The sequence below is a fragment of the Diorhabda carinulata genome, chromosome 1, assembly GCF_026250575.1.
Source record: "Diorhabda carinulata isolate Delta chromosome 1, icDioCari1.1, whole genome shotgun sequence".
NCBI classification, from domain to species: Eukaryota; Metazoa; Arthropoda; class Insecta; order Coleoptera; family Chrysomelidae; genus Diorhabda; species Diorhabda carinulata.
This window is the reverse complement of record NC_079460.1, coordinates 37,941,073-37,961,779: the sequence shown is the minus strand read 5'-3', so window position 1 is coordinate 37,961,779 and position 20,707 is coordinate 37,941,073. Positions and strand designations below refer to the sequence as shown.

The 20,707-nt window shown below is 31.7% G+C and overlaps 1 protein-coding gene across 1 annotated transcript in view; it reads left to right on the top strand.

The window, feature by feature from the left end:
• Window positions 1–20,707, top strand: part of LOC130898348 (hemicentin-1-like) — a 310,568-nt gene that overhangs the window by 265,783 nt on the left and 24,078 nt on the right. The window contains exons 7-12 of the mRNA XM_057807610.1: window positions 1,294–1,509; window positions 4,945–5,096; window positions 10,751–10,895; window positions 12,727–12,857; window positions 15,655–15,814; window positions 17,710–18,003. Of these exons, the coding sequence (XP_057663593.1) occupies window positions 1,294–1,509; window positions 4,945–5,096; window positions 10,751–10,895; window positions 12,727–12,857; window positions 15,655–15,814; window positions 17,710–18,003 (1,098 nt within the window). The remainder of the gene's footprint in view (window positions 1–1,293; window positions 1,510–4,944; window positions 5,097–10,750; window positions 10,896–12,726; window positions 12,858–15,654; window positions 15,815–17,709; window positions 18,004–20,707) is intronic.

Here is a 20,707-nt window from a genome sequence, read left to right as displayed (position 1 = left end):
ATTATAATAGGCTCTGGCCTTATATATAATTAACCATTGTATCATGGTTGCTACTTAAGTTACTGACCTTCATCTGCGTATTCTTCCGATTCAGATATACTGCGTCTTCCTTCATATTGCACTCAATGTCAAGCGGACTTTATTGTTATTGTTCAATAATTCATTTTCAATAAAAAATATGTCCATAAGTATAAACGATGAAAGTGAAACAGATCTGCAATACATTGAAACATAAGTTTCATGTTCAATGTCTCGTGTTGTTCTTCAACTTATAGGTATCGATATGGATATGGAAGTTTAGCTGAAGTAACTCATTCAAATATATTGTTTCAAATGTTTTTAAAGCCTAAGGTGCATGTTATGCGGAATCCTCGAAATGAATAATATTCACAAGCTCAAGTGGATTCTTTCTTCGGTTAATGTACAATACTATCGGTTGATGGAAGCCTTTTAATGAAGACTCAATAATAAATATTCGTATTATTCCATTAGGTATTAAGTATTTAATATAACATTAATAATCGGTACAGAATCGATCACATTTGAATCGAAAATTATTCATGATTTGGATATAATTTACCGACACTTTATGAGAGTGTAATTTTGATGACAAACAAATTCTTATAACAGCTTCGTAATAATCAATATACATTTGCAAGGACTAATTATGTCGGTTACTTCGCTACCTGGTATGGCATGGATTTGATATTGTAAAGAAATTGATATAATTTCAAATGAATGAATTGTGATAAATATTAATTTATAAAAAATACGACTGATTTCTCACAATTATTTTTTGTTTATCCACTTCGACAGTGTAACTGTTCAATAGATTCAGAAACCTCATGTTTTATCATCCCATGCCTACAAAATGTTAGATTTGTTGTTTGTAAGTAAATACCATGTACATCGAGTAGCAATATGCCATAATGTATAAAGTTTTCTTCACAAAACCTAACAGTTGTGGAACCTATTATTAATTGACACCATCTCTAGTGTATAGCTGTTTGAAAACATTGTCTTATGTTAAAATTATAAATGAGATAAAATATATCTATAGATCTATAGATAGTACATAGTAACTCATATATTAGAAAAGTAAATAGAGTTTTTTTGGAGAACTATGAGTATCAGGAATACAAATTTGTGTTACTATTGACTCTAGCTAACTGTTGAGAATTAGTGATTACAGTTGGTCGTAGGTAGGCTAGAAACGATAAAAAGTTGCGTAAAACCGATCTAAATGGGGTTTTTGAAACCAAAAATGTATGTTGAAATTATTTTTTGTTTCAGCGAAACCATTGCCTATAGTGTTATGGTACAGGGACGATGTACTAGTTAGTAACACTAGTGTATTTTTGGGAAACAATGGTGGAGTTTCTCAAGTACGTAGTGAATTACGTGTTAATAGGCTGGGTCGTCATGATGTAGGTAAACAGCTAACATGTCAAGCATCCAACAATCCCAGGACACCACCATTGACATCATCTCTTAAGATAGATATGAATTGTAAGTTACCCAAATTTAGTAACTGATCTTTTTAATGTTTTATTTTAGACCTTTTAGAAATTTAGTCAGTTTAGACACTTATGTTTTAATTCCAACAAAAATAGACTAATTTTTCATCGAAAAACACTTAAAAGTTATTTTATTTGTTTCCGTATTACTACTAATATAATATTCATTTTTTTAAAGAATCAACACCTACAAAAAATAATCACAAGTTTGAATAATTGAAAAATATATTTTTGAATTTTCAAGCATTCAATAAAAACCTTGAATAAAATTATAACTGTATGCCTAAATAGAAAAAAGATGTGTTCAAGCTAAAATAAATTAATTAAAATAGAAAATGGAACATTAACCGATCAATTAAAAATTTAGCAGATTTCTAATTTCTCCTTACAGAAGGGTTTCCTACCTATCGTGGCTGTCAGACTTTCATTTCATTTGAGTTAAAAAATTCGCTCCTAGAAAAAACTGCTGGAAACAACATTTTTCGTAATTATACTCATAAAAATAATTTTATAATTCGTTTACAACTAATAACCCGTTAGCTGCGTAAAAGCACTTTCGTTACAAATGCGGTGAATTAAATTAGGGTTCACTAAACATTAATATATGTTATAGCATAGATACAGTGCGCAACCATGAATATTATTAAAAACTTTGTTTTAGAATGTCATTAGTTCAGTTGTAACTCCAATTCTAAATTGTATTGCATGTAAATTCTGTTACATTTTTACTTGTTCTAAGATTGATATTTCTCATAGAAAAAGTTTACGATTATTACAAGATTGTCTCTCTCAAGAACTAATAAAGTTTTGATAACAAATTTTAGTAAGAGAAGTGCGGACCTTCGAAGGAATTTGCTGGATTCTAGTGTTGAAATGAATGCCCCAATGTACAGAAAAGGATTTTGGAAATTGACCGGAAGCCAAGAAATTACAATTTCCAATTTAAAAATTATAACAATTACTTAACATGAACAAAAAACTCTATACAAGCATATGTATCAAGTCTAAATTCGAAATTGATTTAGACGTTTTTCCCGGAAAACAGATCAAAAGTTCTTATTGACCTGGTGATTCACCAGACGTGCGGTAAACAAGTGGAAAAAATGCCACAAGTGTTGCTGCGGCCAATTCTGCTATAAGAGGATATACTTAATACTAATATCTAGATTTCATGATCAGAATATAGTAAATAATGAATAAAATTTAAGGGTTTACAATAAAATTAGTTTTTCCTTTTTTTGAATAAATTGATTCCAACAGTGTAGCATATAGAAAGAATCCTGTGTCCGTAATTCAAATCGCTTAGTCTAAAGGGACTTTATAAGGAAGCTATTAATTTTTTTCTCTATCTTTTAATGCCTATCAGTATAGAATATGGGCGGAGTAATATCAGTTAACGAATCAAAAAAGACAAAGAGGAAAATCGAGTACTTCGATGCAAGAAAACTCTCTTAAATTAAAATATATTTCGTCCCAAAAACATCGAATTGAAATCGGTCAAGTGAAGCGACAAAAAGGAAATAAAAACGTGATAGCAATATTTTATTTTCAAATTTGTTGAATTTGAATTTGAATAGTCCCGGTGCTTCCAAAATAATGGATGCTATGTGGAAGTATAGAGAAAATATTATTTAGGATAATGCAATCAGGTGATATGATACAAACAACCAACGAGGCATTATTAATGCCACAGAATAATGTTAACTTTCAGAAAAATTGTGCGAGATCACAGAACGAACAACAAAGAACTAAAAAAATATTTATAGAGAAAAACAAAACTCAGAAGATCGATTACGTAACCGATGAACGAGCTTCAGTGGCAGAGTGGATTTGAGTTAAAAATTGTAAAAAGCGTAAAATGGATAAATCGCTAATCCATTGAATTCAATATAAAAGTGCTAAGTGATGCCAGCGCAAAAATTAACGCCGACAACGACCAAGACTACAAAGTAATGACTAGAAAATTTAATGATAACAATTTCTTGTGACACTTGTATGAAAACCGAGTTATGCCAAAAAGCTTCATAATACTGCCGTAAAGGAAGCCATTATTATGGACAAATAAATATTATTCTTACAAATGAAGGATATAAAATATTGGATGTACTCCCAAAACTAAAATACAAAACAACCACTTAACATGTGCATGTTCGTATTCAGCAATGATGAAAATATCAGTAAAATACATGAAATTACTGATATATTTAATATGAAGGTAGCTATAGATCCATTAAAAAAGTCAAAATTAGCAATACAAAGAATGCCAATCATATGGAAATACTCGAAGCTACTGCAGAAGAGAATCGAAATGCGTTAGATGCGCTGCAAAACTCTTAACAGTTGCATGTGACAAACAAAGAAACGCAAAACCAAAATGCGTACACACAAAATCCACCCTGTTAATTTTCAATAAATTACTTGTATATGAATATATCCTGTAACCGGTATGGACCTACGGGATTCAACTATGGGGATGTACCAGCTAAAGCAACACCCAAATAATCCAAAGATTTATCTAGTTATGTAAGAGCTAAGGTCAAAAGCAGAGCAAAGTGCCGAATTTTAGATATTATTATTAGTGTAAACAATAATAATTATAGTTATAATAATTGAAGTAGCTTCTACTGAGTACTGAGACCTTACAGGCATTTATAGTAATTTAGGATAAAACAAAATTGTTCATTGATCGTGATAATGATCAGATCACAATGATAGTGGGATATTCCAGGTTTTCTTAAAAAAAAATTAAAATACGTTATTGAATGTACTGAAGAAATAAAACAGATTTATAAAAATAGTATAATACAAAATCAGAGTAGAAAAAGAAAAAATAGTAGATGTTGAAATATAATATGCACGAGTTTAACATATAAAAGTAAAAAACCAACGTTAGAGTAAATCTGGAAGTAATTGATGTGTCGGCCACAATTAAAAGGCAGCTATTCATATGTTCTAACTCTTCTCAATCATGTTATTTTTCAAAATTGTTGTGGAAAATTCGGATTATAATCTGTATGTTCAATTAACGTAATAATACTACAAACAGTTACTTGCCAAAAAATATTAACTACTTTACTGTATTTTTCCAATTAAAACTTTAAATCCTGAAAAACGAAATAACAAACTTTTTACCGAAAAAATCTATTGACCTTCAAAAGAAATAAATGAACAATACCAGTCCATTTTAAGTCTATCACCGATATCATAAAATATTCTTAACGGCAAACAAAATTATTATTGGAAACATTTGATGAAATGGAAAGCATCCTTAGATAATATAGGAAACCTATCACAAAGTCAATTTCTTGAATTAGGAAATATATCAAAAAATATATATTGACTGAATGACACATGTTTAATTTTAATTCAGAAAACACTATATATCTTTAAGATAGATTTCATACATGAAGGATTTCAAATTTTTCAGTCGGTCCATTGGACGTGAAAATTTTGGGATCCAATCAACCCTTGTCAGCTGGAAGACGCTACGATTTATTATGTCAAAGTTCCGGATCTCGACCTCCCGCTAGTATAACATGGTGGAAAAACGGCCAAAGATTCGAAAGGACAAATCACACGGTAAGAATAAAAGTAAAATATAAAAATGCACAATGTATTTTTGTCACACTTTTTTAATTGAGTGATTCAATTGAATATTCCTAATAATAATCATCAAAAAAGCTTTTCTTATAATTTTTCCAAGAGAGAATTGGAGCATTTCCAATCTTTCTACTTTACGATGGTACTGTTGTAATTATCACTTTTCTCAAAATTATTATCTCCGCAGTTATTTACTGTGTACTTTATATTACGACACCTTGTATCTCGTCGCAAATTCGGAGTCTTATTATCACTTCTGATAGCAGATATTTATATTGAAAATCCTGAGTGAATATCCTGTAAACAAAATAGAAATCGTGATACTTATGAAAATGTTCAAAGCAAATATTCGATCTTTTGAATTTTCAATATCGCACACCACATTTTTTTTTTGTAGAAGTCGAATAAAAATGAACCTCTACACCGAAGATATTTCTTCACATTTGTCTATCTCAACTCAAAACACTCACTAACCGAATTTCTGTCTTGGCACTTGCTGCCCACAGGTCGGTGACTATAAGTTCAATATTTACAATTCAGTTTGTTACACACCAATAAGTTTTCGGGTCATTGGTTCCGTGCTATAGTAGAAAAAAGTTCACCTCTCTTTTCCCTCTTGATATACCGAACGAACGGCACAGGACCACAAATAACTTTTTATCTGATAAAACAAAGTTTTCTGTTATGAGTCTGAATTCGTTGAGTGAAATTATACGTAGAAATTCGTAATTGTTAGAATTGAATCAGAATTTTCAGCAATGCTGTCACTTACATTTTCATAATATTCACAAACTGTTGAAGAATGTTGAATAATTCTAAACAGTAAAAAGTCAAGGATCAGAAAGAAATGATTGATGATCAACTGAATATAAACAAATTTTTTCAACACTGTATGCTTAAGCAAACAAGGTTCACGAGATCAATACATTACGTTAAAACGGAGCACTTTTATCGCTTCGCAAATGACCTCTCATTCACAATCAAAGCAAAAACTCTGCCAATAAACCTTTTTTCCGAAGAAATCGAATGTGTGGAATGTCCAGTAGTTTCCAGATTAAAATAATACATAAAAACTACGAGATGTGACTATTAAATAACAGCACAGAAGTTTGAAAAAAATTATTCGTCAATAAATACAACATGAGTTTTATTGCCTTCACTATCACATGCAAGGTTTCTATTATTGAATGCAGTACTAGAAGTCATCTAGGTGAGGTGGAGAAAAGACGATTACATTAAGTTGTCATTTCTCATACCCATACTAAAACATTAAGTCAAATACGCGTATTTATTTAACTGAATAGTTTAAGCTATAATCCTGTAATATAACATGTTCTATTTCAATTGCATTTTTGCTACTATTTGAATAGAATATTAAATAAAAACAATACATCGTGGTTAGGAGTGGGGTAGGGGGTGAAAAGTACTGAAAGAATTCATGTTTTGGAAATAACATCACCGGATATATAAAAGAGAATTATATACGTGTGGATAAGAACATAAATTAATGGACAGACTTATAGAAACGCTGGGGCTTGAAAGCTGGACCCTTGATACCTATTTATTTATATATGATACATTTTCTGTTACAATTCTCAGAAGCAATAATATATAGCGATTGTCTTCACTTATGTTTGGTAAATATTGGTTATAATAAAGATAAACGAAAATCGATACTAGGGTTTGAAATTTTCTACCAGTTACATTGTATTTAATATGATATCATTAATACAGCATTATAAGAATATTAGAGATACAAATACTCAAGGTAGGAGATATTTGAATACGCCCTACCGTGAAGGTTGAACTGGATAATTAGTACAATATGTCAATATTCACAATTGAATCTCATGTTTTCCTGTACTTTGCTCATTGTCTCTTCGTCCTTCTTCATGCTTTATTTCATTCTTATCATTGATTAATTCCGAATAGAAATTTGAACCTTGTTAAAACATTTTTCAAATTTTCATGTGTAACGACATTTTAATTTGATTAAAATGATATATTTTTCTGTACTCGAATTTTTTCGTAATAATTCTATTGTTCGTTCATAATTAATAACCCGTAATCTACGTGGAAGCTCTTTCGAAACCAAAGCAGATAATTAAATTTGGGTTTCCCTACTTCCTTTGCCTTCTTTTCCCACTTAGACCAAAAATATTCCCATAGTAGACAACTCCCTTACCGTTTACAATAAACATGAATCCCCTGGGGTTCTTGTAGAGAAAGCATTTCTAGAAATTCTGCATAAAAAATCGTTCGACCTAATTCTCTATAGTGATATATCGATATGCCTCCAAAAGTTAATACGGTGTCGGCTGCGAACTCATAAGTTCCTTCCGCTTGCCTTCGATGTGTAATGTGTATTGTTTACACTGGTGGACTATACAGCATCCTTTAAGCTTCCAAATTTATGTCTCCTCCCCATAAACATATCGCCATATGTACTGACTCTCTTTCGTCCATACAATCAATTCAAACCATCTTCACAGACCATCTAATAATCCATCTACCAAACTATCATTGCTCTTGACGTACAGTCTCTCTCATATGGCTTCAATCGCACACTGGAATCGTTGAAAACGAATCTGAAAATCGCCATGCCAAAGAAGCCTCCAAGAATCTTGGCGCGATATATGGAGCAAGAGTACTACAGAAGAGAAGCTGTGACAATAAGAAGACTCTGCATCAATCACACATCTTAGCTATTTGATGTCGTCAGAAAGTCGTCCTCTCCACCAAAGTTGTCACGTTCCTGTGTCTATTAAGCACATCCACACTGACTGCAGCGAATACTCTACCGCATACCGTTAGTTTAATCTGAAAACTAACCTCAAGGAGACACTTAATTCTTGACAGAAATCAAGAGAGTTCTGGAGCTCCTTAAAGTTCCAAACAGTTTCAGAAAGTAGACAATGTGCAACTATGAATATTAAAAACTTGTTGACTGGTCTCAGGGCTCAATCAGACGGTGCGGAACAGAGTAGACCGATCAGCACTTTGACACATCTTTTGTAAGAGATTGTCTGGCTTACTATGTTCACATGGAGCGGATTAAATGCTGAGCTAAATGGGCGTCATAAACTTTTAGGTGAAAAAGTTATTAAAATAATATTTGAATCAAAATCAATCATAGTTATAATAAAAAGTTACTGTGATTTGATTCCTTATTATCATTTTTCAATTAAATTAAAATATTGGAAATATTTGATTATTGTGATTGTGTGTTTTTGAAATAATTTTTTACGCATCTACGTTCCATTTCCGTTATCATTTGAATATAGTGGACACATCAAGTATGACACGCCAAGTGCGTCAAAAACATAAATTCAGTTATTATTTGGAAAACAACAAAATCAGAGAAAACATGAAATAAGAAAAGGAAAAAAATCGTAAATATTAATTTTGAAAAAATTGTATTTATTGGCGCCCAGTTAAACGTAATATTTGCTGATTATTTGGGTGGTGTGTTTCATCAATATTAAATGTTTCGTTTTTGTATCAACTCAATTTTAGTTAGTATTATGGACTTGTTCCCGTATAATTACAATATTCATATTCGCATTATTCTGAAAAGCAGTATATACAAAATTTACTCTGTTGTTAGACAAAGCAATTATTTTTTTCAATAGGCTCTATTTCATTTTTTTAAAGATATTTCCGTTTGGTATTTCATGTCGATATTTTTGTTTCTTTTCGTTCTAAACAATTTGTTTAAATTAAGTTATTTTGAAAATCTCTGCCGGTTGTTTTATTGCTTCTTCATATTTTAAAACTGCTTATTGTTATAGACCGGGTTCGTCATAATGTGTGCCCCTCTTGTAATTTTTAATTTTATTTTCCGTTAAGTCTCGACTTTAATGTCTATCTTTGAATACAGAATACTAGAATGATGCAAATAAATCATGGAAAAAAACACGAACTTTCTCAATAGATCAGCATCAGAAATATACCTGTACCTGATACAGTTGAGGAAAAGTGACGACTGCTTTCTGATTTGTTAGTTTTTCATTTCCAGCAAAAAATTTTACATTTAAAGATGATCTTACTGAAATTCGATGTACACGTCAGTATTTAAATGAATTTATCGATCATTTTAATAGTAATAAACGTGAACCAGTTTTTAACCGAATTAATTCGTGGTTAACTCATTTAACTAACGGAGTTAATAGATTAAATGTTGACACACATGATGGTCAACAAACTCAGCTCAAAATTTCTCTTGATAGGCTAGTTATTTTACTTTAATCTGATTTAGAAATAAAAATAACCCCATGCCTTTTTGGTTGTGTCGAATCCACATTGATAATATCCCTGATTGAGCTCTTAGAATGTCATTAGTTCAATTTGGATTGATTTTATATCAGTCGATAATTATAATATAACTCGTTTTTCTTTGCCTCCTATTAAAGCCTTTTTTTCAAATCTGCATGTACATTTTCTATAAAAATATTTAATTGTCATAGTGTTTGTCACAGATAACGAAATTTTCATTTCATTAGCGATTTCATTTAATTTGACTAAAATAGTATCTGTTCCTGTACTCACATCAAAATTCAGTGTGTACTCATTAAAAAGTCCATTACAAATAACTAATTTGCTTTTGTATGCATTTACATATCAGTGACATTTTTTTATGCGAGTTCTCAAGAGCATTTACATCCCGTCATTTTATAAAATTTGATGCAGATCCGGCTCATTTGTATGCATAGGATATTTTCTGTAACTGAATTTCTGTTATAGTACGTACATTAATGTTAAAACATTTTCTATTAATGCTCTCCCACTTCGGAGATCACTTTGGGAATACGGTCTGGATATTCACGCTTCGGTGTTTAATGAGTACAAAAATAAGAGAGAACTGCATGAGAGAATTTACAGATGTGATTTGGTTGTTTAGTTTGAGATTTTCTTCTGTACTTTGAAGTTTTCTAGCGCCTTGGAAGGTGAATAGCGCGTATAATTTAAAATGAACTTCACAGTTTTGTTTTCAGAAATGGGTTATAAATTAATCCTTTGATTTCCTTTGAGAGGAAATAAAGAACGTAAACAATGCTTACATGCTCCAACAAAAGTCTGTACATCATTTCAAATCCCTAAGTTAGACGATAATATTTGTACATAAAATCCATTATTCCATTTTCCTTGCTGGAGTTTCTTGGACAATATGAATCAAAAAAACTCTGAAAATATGGATGAAGATACCTAGATATACCTCAACAACTTATCTTATTCAAGTTTACTACTTCATTGAAAATTGAATGAGTGACAATAAATTTTCCTCTTGTCTGAATTTCGTGTTGCAAATTGAAAAATAAAAAATTGATTCTTATTACTAACGTCCAAAAATCCAAAAGTCCTATCTTCCTGGATACAGAACTGCAAACCCTTTTAAGCTCGATATCATACTCTACCTCTTCTCATTTGAAGCTTTTAAGAGGGTAGTTATCACCCCTACGGCGTTGAATGTTATTCAGAAAGGGTAGTTTCACGTGTGAAAATTGCTCCGGAATTTTTGTTTTGAATTAATATTAACGTAGAAAATAAATTGATTCATTACTTAAGGACCTCATTGTATTGACGTAGATACGGATATGTGGTTATTCATGATTTTTTGTTGATTTTTCAAGCAGACTTCAAATGATGGCAATACAACAACAAGTATCCTTACGTTCATACCGAAAAAAGAAGACGACGAAAAATACCTTGCATGTAAAGCCGAAAATAAAATAATATCCTCCGTTGTTTTAGAAGATGGTTGGACATTGGAAATACATTGTAAGTATAGTTTTATATTAAATAGTTTATACACCATCATTTTACTGTCCAAAAATATCACACGTAGCCTAGCGTGGCATGGGCTACAAAAAATGTGCATTGGATTTATTGCATCATAGACGCAGTAACTCAGCGCACACCGAAGCGAATCAAATTGAATTGTTGACCAAGTATCCGGACTGAATAAATGCTCTTAAGCGGGCATCATGTGCACCAGTATACGTCAAGATTTACCTGATTAGTTTGTTTCCGATTACCTTTTAAGTAAACCATCAATGTTCGGTATAAAGTACATATCCTCATTTTTTTGAAATTTGAAATTTTGTATGTAATTAAAGATCTTCAAAATATCTTCGAATATAAAAGATAAGATAGACGAATAACCTGTAACTAGTTAATTTCATTCTTCATTATATTTGAAACATATCACTTAGCCAATCGAAAAGTCTTTCTTTAGCGGCAACTGGACGGCGAAAGATGATATTCTTCCCTGTATGGTTATTGTTAGAGAAAGATTCTAACTTGAGCATTATCGAGTACTGAAATGCTGCTTCCATGTTTTCAAACACCTAATCAGCGGTACCAACATTTTTGTTAGCTGTGTAGCTAGATCTTTGCAATTCAAGGTATCATATACACTGGGACACAAAGGATCTCTTGTGCCTACATCTTTTAGTGTGGCACGGGAAAAGCTAATATACAGCTCATCTATTAATCCGATTTCTTCCAGGAAATTCATGATTTTGGATTACAGATAATGTGATCTTATTCGGCATCAAATACTTTACAGCGACCAGTAATATTTTGAAGTTCAGATGCAATTTTCAATAAAATGGATGGTGAATATCCAAATTTTTATTTACTTCGTTGGGTATAAATGTGATTTTATTTTGTAAAAACATTTTTTCCTACCATACTTTGCTTAACTTCTCTGTTAGCTTGAATATACGGAATTTTCCAATGAAATTTTCATTAAATATAAATTTTTTGCAGCAGAATGTTTCATGCAGTATTTTTGTCATTCTGTAGTAGTATTTTTAACCAAATCAGCCAAATTTTATGTATTCTATGAGGATTTTGTTTAAAAGTAAATCATGTATATGACCATTTTGCCAAACGAGGTTTCCAAACAGAACGCGGCTCCTATGGTTTGCAGATCGAATCTCATTATGAACGTGGATTAAAAAGTCAATTTGTAAACTCTCACGCTAAAACTATTTTTAGTCTTATGTAGAAAGTTGAGTGAAACTTTGAATGAAAATCACACTTTATTTAATAAGCACTAGAAAAATAAAGTTTTTGTCGTCCATCTTGATACAATTTTTTTCAAAAAATATTTAAACTGTAGATCCTGAAAGTGACAAATTGAAAAAATATAAACAGGTACAGAAATGTAAAGTTGATCTTATAAAACTAATACTTTGTTTCTTTCTTTATTGAATTTTGAATGAAGTGTGTTTTGTAAAAGAGAAGTTTTCACTCAATTTTTTAAACTTTTAGTTTCTTACTCCTATAAATTCCTTTCTGCTAGATTCACTGGATAGATTAATATCACTACCACTAAAACCCTACCTTTTAACATGTCTTGAGACCATCAACAATCAACAACACATGTAAATATTCTTTTTATTTATGTAGTTTACATTGCTTTTATGTTTAAATTATATTTTCACTATACCAGAAATTGTTGAGAAATGTACTAAGCAATAAAATATAACCAATTAAAACTTTTATTTAAAATCATAGTATGTATAGAGAAAAATGATATCCATGATAATAAAAGTCAATACTAAAGTTTCCTTATAATTGGTAATTATTTTTAATTTTATAGATACTCCAGAGGCGAAAATTATCTTGGGCACTTCCCTGAATCCCAACACCATTAGGGAAGGCACTGATGTTTATTTTGACTGTATCCTTAAGGCTCATCCTGCGGTATATAGAGTAGATTGGAGGCATAACGTGAGTATTAAGCTTAAAAATATTGACTTTTTATCTCCAGTGTAAAGCCTTTTTCCATTAGTATTTTAATGTTTCACAGTAGTCACAAAATAAAATCTCAAGCTATCTGTTTTTATTTTAAATTCACAAGATAAACTGTTATCCCCACGTATTACAGCTTTCTTAAATTTATTAACTTGTTTTAAATATTTTTGCTTGCATGAATTATGTCGTCACACAATATTAGTTCTCATAAGAAAATGCTGTCGGCACGCATCCCACAGTGGATTTCCCTGAACCAGTAGTCTTAAAGTCGCTTCCAGTTCAGTAACATATATTTCTATTGTAATTGTCGATTGATTGCAACAATAGATGTTTTCAAAAAGTTATTTCGATCTATCAAATTTATTATTCATTTTAGTTGAAATATATTCCTAAACTCTTACAGTGTGTATGTACATTAGTTCTATTTTTTTTCTGTTAGTAACCAATACGGCGTATTAGTGTAATATAAAATAATAGTATAGGAAGGAAGTTCAAGATGCATGTATGTAACAAACATCAAATTTTGATTATATTCGCCTCTAGGAATTTAAATATACGATTATCCTCGTAAACGTTTGTTTTGTTTGAAATCCGGATATTCAAAAGTGGTGATGTGACGGTACGATTAATGCATCGTTTTGTATTGGATAACGTTTTACAACATATTTCAACAGGCTATATCGTCAGTAAACGGAAAAATCAGTATTAGAATTTGTCGCGATTGTGAAATGGGATAACATATTTGAATTTTGTAAACACGATGGAAAATTCGAAAAAAGCTACACTGAATGATATTAATTGGCATAACCCACTTCTACTCACGATTACCCCTATAGTTAGAAATAAGCTCGAGGCCTATTTATAAGATAATCCAGCCTAAATATGTTTCAGTTTCAATAGATGCTCATTATTTACAATTGAGTAAGACCAACGAGAACGTAATTCTAATTCGATTCAAAATTTGTAGGAGTTTGTTATAGAGAAAGTTCCTGTATTAATCCATAAACTTACAAACTCCATCGTAACTTATGTGTACAATGTTTGTTCTGATTAAAAGATGATGTAGTTCGTGTATTAATAGTTTATGCGATGCATTCCGTTGCAGTGGTATCAATATGCAGTATTGATATTATCTTTACAAATTTTCATCATGATAAATAATACCCTCAAGATAATTTGCGTATATCCATAATAACTGTACTTTAGGCAAATCCCATAATCTACGCAAACATATGCAAATATTTTTTCCTTGAGCGTTCTGTATCAAGTTATTTTTAAAAAATATAAGCAAGGTGCATAATCTATTTAATTTTTTGTTATTTTTATTCATTAGCAATCAGAATACGAGGTTTCATACTTAAGTTTTGAGATCTGGCAATCTGATATTGCCACCATAAATGAAATTTTTAATATTGAACGTGTTGTCAAACCAGTTCTATTTGAGTTGTTTACAGATAAAATTTATCTGGAATTAAATCGCGAACATTTTCATACGATGGTTTTCTATGACTTTTGACATGGATGAAACTAACAGCAGTGTGCCGATCAACTCGCTTCGACCTTTGGTGATGAAGCACCAGTGTTTCGCTGGTTTTTTCAATTCAATCGTGGTCGCAATTCGCTACAAGATGAATTTCGTGAAGGTCGTCCAAAATCGGGTGTTGTGCAAGAAAAAATCGATGCGGTGTGTAAACTTATATTGGAAGATCGTCACGCATATATTCAATATCACATGAAAATTTGGCTGTCAAAAATATTTATTCGCATTGGATACCACATAATTTGACAATCCCTCAAAAAAACTCTTGTCGATTGGTGCAACTAAATCCTGAAAAAATTTAATCGCGGTGATTCAAAAGACGTCTTTATGATTGAGACAGGCAACGAATCATGGATCTATGCATAAAAATTCGAAACAAAACAACAATCGCCAACTTGATATATAGTTATCTGCATCCATCTAGGGTTCTGATCTTGAATTACAAAGATGATTCAACCTTGGGCCATCTGTGTGAAACGTCTATAAAATAGGTGCTTTGTGAGCGTTACGCCCAGTAGGTACACAACAAAGTTGTCTCACTCTAAAAACAAATTTTTTTTGAAATTTTTGATCAGGAAAATATCAGGAAAATATACAATTCCTTAATGTAATATGACATGTAAAATATGTATTGTTTGATATAAAGTTTCTAGAAAGTACAATAAGACAAATTTTTACCGATGTATGTATGTGGATATTGGGGCATCATAAACAATACGACCCAGAGGATCTATTGCTGCGACACTGGGAAACTCAGTGTTTACAGCTAATCTGTTATTTCCACTTCTTCTAAAAAATCCAGAATGTGAAATAGATGTAGCTGTCAAATATCTTCGTCCTCTATTTCATACACTCCCAGGTGTAGTGCTCTGGAGTTACGTAGTGTTTCAAACTTCGAGAGAATGTGGATAGAGGTTTCTTCTAACGTATAAGGTCTTAACGTGTCTGTTGAGGCGAAAGTGCCCCGGGAGGACTCCTTTTAGTATTCGTAAATTGTTCTTACCTAGGTTGATACATTCAGCAGATCTTCTCTGGATATATTTTCCCAGGAGAGTCTTTGCCTGTCCCTGTAGGTTGTCCTAATAATTGGTTTAGCTCCATCTACCTTCTTTTACATTATTCTGTAAATGATACCACGTCGCAGGAAGGACTTGTCTGGCCCGGCTAATTTTTACTGATACAAAATAAAAAAAAATGAATTAATACGACTAAATGAAGTAATTTTTTTTTCAGGGAAAACTTCTAAGCAACAACGTGAATGCTGGCATTATAATTACAAATCAAAGCTTAGTTTTACAGGGTGTATCAAGATCTACAGCTGGTAACTATACTTGTGTTGGATTTAATACGGAGGGTGACGGAAAGAGCAATCCGTTCTATTTAAACGTACTGTGTAAGTAAATTTAATATATGATGCAATAGAAATGTTAGTTTTTTTATAAATTAGTGGTGTTGGAAATATATTGGATGCTGAATATTATGTAGTATTCAAAATCTATTATTTTCACGATTGTGATTATTTTCATTCACTTCGTATATCCACAAAATACTATTAAGTACAACGTATATGTAACCACATATTTTTGTAATAAATATCTTTAATGAAGCTTTTCTTCTTCGCCATAATTAACGGTAACTAGCAAAGTTAATAACTTAAACCAAATAGAGGTTTCCATACTCCTCATTTTCGGCTCGCTACCCTGTATCATATAATTTGCGAAATAAAAATGACCAAAAATATTCAAATAGACAGACAGAAATAAATCGTAAAATGTATCCGCCTTAGTTGGCGACAGTATCTTGGTATCCTTGATCATTGGTTTGAGGTATATTTAGGGCACTAATCTTTTCCGGTATTTTTGAACTCCCGCGATACGGTACTGTTTGAACTAAGATATTCACGCACCAATTTTTTTGAGGATACCCCGACTCTGTCTTTTGCTCTTCTTGCCAGTCTTATACATGCAAAGTCACGAGCCTCTTTGTGTACATAGATTTTAGAATCAGTCATTTAATTGTTATTGTGAATTTTTAGTTTCACTTTAACTATTTGTTGATATACCCACAAAATGTTCGAATAATTACCTTTGTTAATCAATCTATTAATTATCCTCTCAAGAATGAAGTATTCAAACGGTAGTCCCGAGGCTCTGGAAAACTAATTCACTATATCCTAGCAGTTTGCAATTTGCACAAAGGACTGAATATTCCATTTTAGAACAATTTGCCCTGTGTATTACTAAAGTATTGAAAGTATAGAGGTGAATATATAACATACAGTCTTAAAACAGCGAAATAGAGTTGAGTAGTACCACGCTTAGAAGAACCAATTGACGAGCAGCTTAATAAGCCCGTGACATTTTTAATAGAACACAGGTTTTTGCATTGCATGAAGATGAACTTTTCTATAATAAAATTTTCCATATAATACTGAAACTATTTACAATACTACTACACCAACACCCACAATTACACTGTCTGATGCGAATTTCGATAACTACGTTACTATCCTCAGAGGCTGAAGTTAAATAGTTTACCTTTAATCAGTATAATTGTGAATGTTGGTTTACTGGTAGTGTAAATACTGTGTTTCAGTATAAATAGCACGGTGGCAGAAATTCCAGCCATATCAGTTGACATAGTATTTGTCATTGATGGTTTAAGCCCCTTAAATTAGTCAATGTAGATAATACCACCTGTATCGCAAAACACGCTCTTCTTTGACGTCGATTCACTGCAAGAAACATACTGTTTTGAATTATATTGGTCCCCGGCGTGTTGTGGTAACCCCCCTTTGCATCTACTGTTACGAAATGACGCGAAAACCTCATATTGTGGTTGAATAACACCAAAAACTCCCGCGAAGTAGTCTCACTATTGCGAGTAAATGCGAAACCGGCTTTGCGGAAAGCTTTCTCGTATCTAAGTAATCATTCAAAATTAAAATCATTTCAAATATTTGGCATTTCACTTGCTTGAAAGGCTACAAATTCAGTAATTCATTTTTTCTTTAAATCATGAACTACTCTGCTATAAATAGCTCTCAAGCAAAAACTAAATAACGCAGCTTGTTCAAATTTTGACAGGAGTCAAATAAACCATGTCCGTTGACAGAAACAGTTAAGACGCGGGAAATTCAAAGAGTCACAGATATCTTCAGATATCTGTACGTATATAAACCGCCCTCGTATTGTATAAGTATATTATAAATATTCACCCAAATGGCATTTTCATATGTTGGATTTTGCATTGAATAATATTTTGATAAATTTGTACGTATTTTTCCAGATGCTCCAAGTTGCAAACCGAATCAAACGAGAATCTACGGAGTTGCTAAACAAGAAAGAGCGCAAATCAGTTGTCAAGTTGATGCAAATCCTCCAGACGTGGAATTTAAATGGACATTCAACAATTCCGCCGATTCAGTGGATGTCAGTCAGTCATACATAGCGCGTAGTGGAACCGCCAGTGTCGTATCCTACACACCAATGACTGAACTCGATTATGGTACTCTCTTGTGTTACGCATCGAATACAATTGGTGTCCAGAGAACACCTTGTGTGTTTCATATCATAGCAGCTGGTAAGATGTACAATTTGATTATTATTTTGAATGACATCAATCGGAAATATAGTTTTAAAAATAACAAATTTCTTTTTGAAAACATACCTTTAATTTTTAATTTATTATATTAATATTATATGTTAATTGACTTTTCAACTGAAATAAATGATTTTTTACATTCCAGTCGGCTTACTATTAGTATTAACTTATTTCAGATACTACTAGAACTGCATTAATATGCTTCATTAATAAAATTCTCAAGAACAAATTTTGATTGGGGTAATGTACGTACATTTCACACAAGTTCAGATTTTGGTTACATATTTGAGATTGGGGAATACCTATTTATAGAAGAGATGGTGAGAAGTATTTGCCTTGCAACATGAGACCTCCAACAAATTTTTGAGGAGGGTTTATCATGTTCTGGGGTAGAATATTTTCTCACATGGCATTGAGGATCATTATGTGCTCATAGGTATATTCCAGTGATTTAAGAGCCACATGTTTTTCCTTATGCCCCTTTTAAAGGCAATTACTTTGTGATGATTTTTGATAATGCACGTCCCCGTGTCGCTAGAATAGTACATCAGTACCTTCAAGGATTAGATAGTGTAGTTTTAGATCGGTCTTCTCACAGCCCGGATTTAAACACTATCGAGCATGTATGGACAATATTTACAGCAGGGTAAGATCCACAGATTCAATACCAGCTAACCTAAAATAATTGCAAGAAGTTTTATTCTGTAGTTCAAACAATACCCTCCAATTTACCCGAAAGGTAATAATTCACGTGGCCCATTTTGTTCACTGCTCGAGGCTCATGGTTGGGATCGATGCGTTCAATGGAGCATTTTAGAATACCTCATTTACACATTATCTCAGTCAGTTATCAAACTAAGCCCATGTATGCTAAATAAATTTGAAATTAGTCCATAAAAATTACACTTAAAGGAAATCACCAGAAAGGAATAACCATTTGAGATAAAATTTACCATTAGAAAATGTTCATACGATACAAAATATAATTTGAAATATTATAAACGTGATTGAGAATAAATAATGAAATTGGTGTCTAGAGATCAAACCTCAATGAAATAAGTGTACACCAACCTCAATACTTGCGTGTATATCGTCGGGAAAGAAGGAAACAAAATACGGCCACAGAGGGCGCGTTAGACATCAAAGGAATCACACCGACTAATTAAAAGCGAATTTTCAGACTGGAAACAAACATAATCGTGGGAACAAATTGTGGGGCTGGAACTTGTTTTGTAATTAATAGCGAGGGTGCAGTAATATTAGCCTTTTGCAAGGAAATCTCGCCCTTAAGATAAAATCTTTTACATTGAAATATCTTGAAGAAGCTGTTTGATTTATTAGTCCATTTTTTCAATTTATTGAGAATAGAAACTCTGATAAGGTATTGAAGGTTTCAGTTGTTATATAGATTTTGTTGGAATGAGAAAACGTTTTTGATGAAAGAATTGGATTTATTATTAAATTAATGAAAATAATATGAGAATAATAATGAAAACCTGGACTTTCTGATAATAATAAACTAAGTGAAAAATTGTTCTATTTAAAATGGACTGAAAATTAAATTTTTGGTGTAAATCTTGATAAAATTGTTGTTTGAAAATGATTTACATGATAGATGCTGATGATGACAAATTTGGACAACTATATTATGAACATAGAGGTACAAAAATGTGAAGAAAATTAAGTAATAAAAACTATTACTTCTTAATAATTAACTGGAAAATTCGCTGTTGAGTAAAGTTAAAGTTCATTGTTATAGATACAATTTGATGAAGTAAGAATTATTAAAAAATTCATTAAACCAAAAATTTGTCAGTTTTAATGGAATTATTTAATAAAGTTTCGATTACTCGTAAAGTGTCACTCATACAATTGCAAAATTACAGAACATTACTCAACACTGTTTATGTCTTCTTGATTTTTTTGTTAGTTATCTCATGATACAAGTGTCGCTGTTCAGGTCATTAGCTAATTTATTGATTAATTGTTCTACCGTAACAACAACAAAATTCAATAACTTACAACTTACAATAATATTTCAACAAAACTTCGCGGTCTGGAGACAGAATGAATTTTTCGACGATTTTAAACGCCTAGCCTGAGTGCGTGTAAATAAGGAGCAAAGATCAGGAAGAAGGTTTTTGCTTTTTTCCAAAATCAGGTATATTGGGGAGGATTAATTTAGTTATATGCAATGTAGACATTAAGAAGGTAACTTGGAATTTCTTGGGTCAAATATCGATCAGTCAGGTATGGATGGATTATCATTTTATTGAGGGAATTTATTCGGAGAATAGATTACCTGAGTTATGTATTTTTTAATGCAAGGTCACATGGCATGGTGACCACAATATATTACATAGGGAAGCATCAATATCTCGAGAACTCATTATAGAAATAAAAAGCAGACACAATTAATTTGAAAGTGGAGAAGTATCTCTGTTGACCTTTAAAATTTGAATGCTTCGTCAACTCTCAAAAATATGATTGAATAGATTTTAACGATCGTTCACATGTGATAAAGGCCGTTCATACATATAGCAAATTGGATAGCCACAAACAGACAATAAAGTGAATTTTTTGGTAATAAATAACAGTTTTATCTACAATTATGAAAGATCACTCTGATGTTATGCTAAATAAATGAAGTTACGAAGATTTCATACAATTTCATCAACTATTA